This window comes from Salmo salar, chromosome ssa23, assembly GCF_905237065.1.
Source record: "Salmo salar chromosome ssa23, Ssal_v3.1, whole genome shotgun sequence".
Classification (NCBI taxonomy): domain Eukaryota; kingdom Metazoa; phylum Chordata; class Actinopteri; order Salmoniformes; family Salmonidae; genus Salmo; species Salmo salar.
In genome coordinates, this window is record NC_059464.1 from 21,162,711 (window position 1) to 21,170,210 (window position 7,500).

The following is a 7,500-nucleotide window of genomic DNA, read 5'->3' on the forward strand; positions in this document are numbered from 1 at the left end:
GGTTGAACTTTTAAACTGAAATTCAGTAGCGTGTTGAAGGGATAGAGTGCTCTTAGTGTGATAGAATAAATGTAGAATAAATATATCTCTCGAAGGGCTATTAAATGAAGAAAGTCGAACTCTTCCTCTCCGAGTCGGGTTGATGTGTGTGTGTGTGTGTGTGTGTGTGTGTGTGTGTGTGTGTGTGTGTGTGTGTGTGTGTGTGTGTGTGTGTGTGTGTGTGTGTGTGTGTGTGTGTGTGTGTGTGTGTTAGAAGGGCAGTGATGCCTTGTGCAGCTTGGGAAATGTACACCTCCTGGGTGTGTATCTGTAGGGGCATGTTGTTGGACCAGGGTTAACCGGAATCCCCTGCCTGTAGCGGTTGGGTGTTTTGGTGGAGCAGGTTAGGTCACGTCGCACTGACTATTCAGCCATATTCACCTAGCGAATAGCCTAACAACCTGCCTGGCTGACAAGCTCGGCTGCGCAATCAGTGTATGAGCCTCACAACACTCAACACAGTGTACTAATCAACAAGGTTATTCCAGACCAAAATCATCAGCGCACACACACACACACACACAGACAAACACTTAACACACAAACACTTGTCTTTAGCAACACCCACCACAACACACTGGCTCATAACTGAAAACAAGTTGTTTTCATCCCGAGCAACAATGACCCTTTTATAAACAACTCAATACCATCATCTCATCTGCATGGACCATCCTAAATTCAATGAGAGGCTTGCCTTAAAGAGGTGAGGGGTTTATAAATCTCCTTCATAGTTAATCACATCACAGCGTCTCTCATCCGTCCAGTAATGGAGGGGACTGGAGGGTCACGCCCAATGATGTGCATAAACCCTGGATGGCTGACGGGGTGCTGTATTGAAGCCGCCGTGCAACCATCTTGGTTCTCCTTCATAGTATATTCTATTACATACACCTTAATTAATTATTTTAAATTAAGTTCAACTGTTTTTTACTAATATTACTGTCCCCACCTCAACAAAGAAATACAAAAATACACTTGATTTTGTCCTTGAAATATTTTATTGAAATACTGTAGAATTCCCTTCATTCCTATGGAGGACCGCTCCTTCTGGGGAGTACCAATATGGCGGCTGGTGGCTTCAAATCGGCCAATACGTAGCATTAGCAATCCAGGGTTTATATATACTGTACATCATTGGTCACACCACAGATGAGGGTTCTTCACGCACAAACCCTCTTTCTTTATTCTAACAACCCAGACAGACACAACTCACAGATACCTAACTAGCACAAAGACCTAATACACAGTACCACTCAATTTACAACCATATAACAGTCCCTGTGCTATATATCGCTCCCCATCCACTTTGTTGTCAATATGTCATAACTCACAAGGAAAAAGCAACAGGACTGGGAACAGGCTTTTAATCGCCAGCCGCTAACTAGTGATGTATGTGTACTGTGTTTTGACTGGCCCTGTTCCTCTGTGTTCCTCTGTGTTCCTGTGTGTTCTCCAGGCGACGTACCGTCCGTTCCTCAGACAGGTTCTAGAGGAGATCTTCCACCCAGACAGACCTGAGTGTCCCGACATAGAACACATGTCTGGAGGCCTCACCGACCTGCTCAAGACTGGCTTCAGTATGTTCATGAAGGTGAGAGACTGAACCAACACACATATATACACACACACACACACACACACACACACACACACACACACACACACACACACACACACACACACACACAGAAGAGACACACATACACGTGAGAGGTCTAGTTATGAAAGGGTCATATTTGGCTGAGATGTGTTGGATATGGAGATTGGGCCAGAGGTTTATGTAGATTTGGCACAGGGGATATGGAGATTTGGGCTTGTGGGTAAGGTATACAGTGAGGGAAAAAAGTATAATGGTAGGTTTATTTGAACAGTGAGAGACAGAATACCAACATAAAAATCCAGAAAAACGCATGTCAAAAATGTTATAAATTGATTTGCATTTTAATGAGGGAAATAAGTATTTGACCCCCTCTCAATCAGAAAGATTTCTGGCTCCCAGGTGTCTTTTATACAGGTAACGAGCTGAGATTAGGAGCACACTCTTAAAGGGAGTGCTCCTCACCGCAGCTTGTTACCTATAAAAAAGACACCTGTCCACAGAAGCAATCAATCAATCAGATTCCAAACTCTCCACCATGGCCAAGACCAAAGAGCTCTCCAAGGATGTCAGGGACAAGATTGTAGACCTACACAAGGCTGGAATGGGCTACAAGACCATCGCCAAGCAGCTTGGTGAGAAGGTGACAACAGTTGGTGCGATTATTCGCAAATGGAAGAAACACAAAAGAACTGTCAATCTTCCTCGGCCTGGGGCTCCATGCAAGATCTCACCTCGTGGAGTTGCAATGATCATGAGAACGGTGAGGAATCAGCCCAGAACTACACGGGAGGATCTTGTCAATGGTCTCAAGGCAGCTGGGACCATCGTCACCAAGAAACCAATTGGTAACACACTACGCCGTGAAGGACTGAAATCCTGCAGCGCCCGCAAGGTCCCCCTGCTCAAGAAAGCACATATACATGCCCGTCTGAAGTTTGCCAATGAACATCCGTGTACCGTCAAATCTTGGGTGAGAACCTCCTTCCCTCAGCCAGGGCATTGAAAATGGGTCGTGGATGGGTATTCCAGCATGACAATGACCCAAAACAGACGACCAAGGCAACAAAGGAGTGGCTCAAGAAGAAGCAGATTAAGGTCCTGGAATGGCCTAGCCAGTCTCCAGACCTTAATCCCATAGAAAATATGTGGAGGGAGCTGAAGGTTTGAGTTGCCAAACGTCAGCCTCGAAACCTTAATGACTTGGAGAAGATCTGCACAGAGGAGTGGGACAAAATCCCTCCTGAGATGTGTGAAAACCTGGTGGCCAACTACAAGAAACGTCTGACCTCTGTGATTGCCAACAAGTGTTTTGCCACCAAGTACTAAGTCATGTTTTGCAGAGGGGTCAAATACTTATTTCCCTCATTAAAATGCAAATCATTTTATAAAATTTTTGACATGCGTTTTTCTGGATTTTTTTTGTTGTTATTCTGTCTCTCACTGTTCAAATAAACCTACCATTAAAATTATAGACTGATAATTTCTTTGTAAGTGGGCAAACGTACAGAATCAGCAGGGGATCAAATACTTTTTTCCCTCACTGTATACACTACAGACTCCTTTCAGTAGTCTGACTTTCCCACATCTGGTATTAGTTAGACTGGTGACTGGCCTGCATAGAGAATTAGACTGGTTGTGTAACATTGCCTAGTTTCACAGAAATGAAGACCCAAACAGACAGCCATCCAAGAAAGTCCATACCATCAAAGTAACGTTCTCTGTACCATACAATCTCCATACAGTAAAACATTGATATAAAACTCACTGACCATGCCATAAACTACTTTTCTATAAGACCTCTGTACCGTTACAGTATATGCTTTAACCATAAAACACATGCAGTGTACACCCTCTAGTCTGGAGAGAACATAATGTTCTTTCACTGTCTACCTTACCGTTAAGAGGAGACTTCTCAGAAGACTGTGTGCATGTGTAGATGTACTCTAGGTGAAGGTTGTGTATTTGATCGCAGAGTTTTTGTGATGTCTTGTTTAGACAGACTGTGAGTCGTACAGACTCCCTGGCTCCTTCTCAGCGCCCCGCCGCTGTAAACCTCAGGCCACTCTGATTCAGTCTGCCGGAGACAATGAGGACGTGTCTGTCAGCAGCACGCTTTTAACTCGCACAAACAGGGAGTATGTGTTAATGTGTTTGAGTGAGTGTATGGAGAAGTGTTATATTTTGTCTTCACAGTAGTTAGTGTGGCTGGCTTCAGCTGCCGCACTTTAAATAATGTACAACTTATTTCGGACTTTTTATCAACTACTTTTCCACTCAACAAATAAAAAAATGCAGTTTTGATCACTTTCCCCAACAATTTGGACAAAAACGTGGAGATGAAATCTTAGTCTGTTTCCCTGCTACTCAAATCTGAAATCAGAACAGAAATAACTTCTACCAATCAAGACGTACAGCTGTTTTAGTAACTGCATCAACTTCTTTTCCTCTCAACTTTTTGAAGCAACTACCATTTCACCACTTTCCCAACAGCGTGGACACAAACATAGGGCATATGAACTCTTAATCAACTTCTCTGCTTTTCGAATCTGAAATCAGAACAGAGGATCTGAACCAATCAAGAAGTACAGCTGTTTTAGTAACCGCATCCACTACTTTCATTAAGCTTAGTTCCCGCTGTTGAATGAACTGTCATGGAACCTCCCGAAATGTCTACATTTAAAACATTTACCAGACGCTCTTATCCAGAGTGACTTACAGTAGTGAATGCATACATTTCATAAATTTTTCCTCCGTACTGGTCCCCCGTGGGAATCGAACCCATAACCCTGGCGTTGCAAACACCATGCTCTACCAACTGAGCCACACGGGACCATAGGACTAAAACGGGTTGTTTGGATCCTGGATACTGATTGGACAAGCAGCATTCCAAGCCATGCTGTATTGACAGACACAGGCACACCTACGCCTGCAAACAGTTCCACCTGCATTATCGCTGTGCCTCTATAAGAATACCATCATTTTTACACTGCTGTCCGAATCAACTGTTGTATTTCTCTCAACTCGCACACATTTCCCCTTGCTTCCAGCCTGGCATTTAGTTTGGTGCAGCGGAGGTTAATATAAGCCTAGCTGTCATCCTCTCCGACCTGGGAAACAATGTTCTGTACCATAGAGAACAAACGGTGTCCAGACGAGACATCAACTTTTTCTGAGCCCGGTGAAATCACGCATCAATGTCATTATTATGTCATTCAAGTCAATGGCAATAGAAGAAAAAGCTAAAACAAACGAAAATGTAGCTAATGTACAAGGTGCAATATTTGACGTGACTGAGTTAGCTGAAGTTGGCAACATCAACGCCACGTGTGTTATTTCATAGTTTTGATGTCTTCACTATTATTCTACAATGTAGAAAACAGTAAAAGAAAATCTAGAAAAACCCTTAAGTGAGTAGGTGTGTCCAAACTTTTGACTTGTACTGGATATGTGACCAATAAAATGTGATTTGATTTCAATTTAATCGAGCATCTGACCAATTGCGCAAGACTAGTTCTGGTTTAACCAAGATTACTTATTGCTTAATTATAGCACTGGGGGAGCACATTCTAAGAATGAGACAATCAGTAAACATTGTGACTTTTGACACAAATCAGCTACTTTGACCACTTTCCCAACAAGTTAGACAAAAACGTAGAGGGTATGAAATCTTAGTCTACTTCTCTGCTATTCAAATCTGAAATCAGGGAGAAAATGGGGTAATACCACCCTGGGCCATACCACCCTGAACACGCCTGATCTCGGTAGCTAAGCAGGGTCAGGCCTGGTTAGTACTTGGATGGAGGTCCACCTGGTAATATCAAGTGCTGTAAGCAAAAAAATATATAGATATTTAAAAATATATATATATATATATATATATATATATATATATATAAAATCTGAAATCAGAACAGAAATATCTTCTACCAATCAAAGATGGTACAAAATGTAAAGCATGACTGGTTCGCTTGTGTTTATTTGTTTTGGGGGGTTTTGTAACTCAGTCGGGGTCTCAACTTACAATTGAGAGTGTAAGGTGCAAATTTGGTTGTTCATCAGCAGTTTTTCTCATGAACAGTGAATGTATCAGTATTCACTCAATTAACCATGTCAGCTAACTACTTTTTGATTTGTGAGTTAGTCTAGCCAGTTATCTAAACTTTTAAGTAATCATGGCTGAATACCGACGGGCACGTGCCCAGGGGCCCTGACCTCCAGTGGGCCCCCATTGATGAAAATAGTCACTCTCACTCAGATATCATTAACATGTGTAGAAATGTAGGAAATTAGCTTTAAAACTGCAAAAATCTCTTCCTCATGGCAAAATGAGTAGAATTTCATGAAATGTGGGGGGGGGTACACACATACCCAGGTACACACCCCCTTGGGGGGGCCAACCAAATCCCACTTAGGACCCCCAAAAAGGCTAGAACCAGCCCTGAAAACAAACTTATTCAACTACCATGAAAATACTTTTAAACAAGCAAGTCACACAAGTTTACTTCATGTAAAATTACATTTCTAATTTGGTTGATAGTATGTTCGCTTCCCTTTCCTTCTCATCCCTTTCTCTTCTTACCCCCCCCCCCCCCCTTCATACCCCTTTAAGGATGCACATGTAGATGCTGTGTTTGTGTCTGTTGTTCTGTGTGTGCTGGTATAGCTAATACACAAATGCATACACCCGCATACAAAGACTCATACAAATGCGAAATACAAAATGAACACAAAGACCCATTCCCATCTGACCTACAACATTGCACACACATGTTCAGTCTCACATCCACACAAATATTTAAACGTAAACACACACACACTCATATATACACGCTACCTACTCTGAGACACATGTTGAGCCAGCCCAGGCAAACAGCCCTGATGCACATGTCAGGCCATGCAGGACCAGTCCCGCCCCCCCTGCAGCTTTGATTGCACGGTTATTATTCGAAGACTGCAGATGTGGCCTTGACGCCACTTCCCAGCCAATGGAGCACAGCCATTGTCCATAGGCCAACCAATCACACACAGCACGCTCACCAGACCCTCTGACTCACACTCATGTACAAATCCGTGTATGTCTGGAATGAATGTTGTTTAAAGCCTTCGACTGAATAGTGCATTCTGACCACTGCTTTGGGCAGTGACTCAGACCAGAGAGAGGAGAGACTGAAGGACAGAAGGGGAGGCCCACTGGGCACAGACCTCACTTTAATGTCTCGTTTTGATTTACATTTGGTTGAGTTGTCAACTATTGTGAATGAAATCAACAAAAAATGGCCATGTCATTTGATCTAGGTAAAACGTTAGGTAAAGAAAAGACGAAATGCCCTCCTTACGTTGATAGCTTTTAGCAAATCCCATGAGTTTTCCACTTTGACTCAGTCATCACATAGAAATTACGTGGAAAAAAACGTTGATTCAACCAGTTTTTGCCCAGGGGGTAGTGACATATAGAGAGACAGAGAGAGAGAGAGTGAGTCAGTTTATGCTGAACTGTAATCTGGCTCCACAGATCAGAGTTTGTCTTCAGAGTCTTCATGTCTTCAGAGTTTCAGCTCACCAACCATAACATAACCTTCAATTATGTTGTGGTTAGCTTGTTCCGTTCAAATTACATGAGCTAATTCTGTCGTGTTCTTTTTATCCCAATCCCTAACCCCTCTCTAGGTGAGCCGGCCACACCCCAGCGACCACGGCCTGCTCTTTCTCTTCCTGGTGGGAGGAATCACTCCCTCTGAGCTCCGCCTGATCCGCGAGGTAGTCACCGTCTACAAGCCGGGCACACAGGTGAGAGACCCCGGCCACCTGCTCTTAATTTATCTGGGAGAGCTTGAGTCGAACAAACAACACAGAGAGGGAGG

At 43.2% G+C, this 7,500-nt stretch overlaps 1 protein-coding gene across 1 annotated transcript in view; it reads left to right on the forward strand.

The window, feature by feature from the left end:
- LOC106584113 (sec1 family domain-containing protein 2) overlaps positions 1 to 7,500 on the forward strand; it is a 163,484-nt gene that overhangs the window by 151,549 nt on the left and 4,435 nt on the right. Inside the window, exons 7-8 of the mRNA XM_014168979.2 lie at positions 1,496 to 1,630; positions 7,307 to 7,426. Coding sequence (XP_014024454.2) covers positions 1,496 to 1,630; positions 7,307 to 7,426 — 255 coding nt within the window. The remainder of the gene's footprint in view (positions 1 to 1,495; positions 1,631 to 7,306; positions 7,427 to 7,500) is intronic.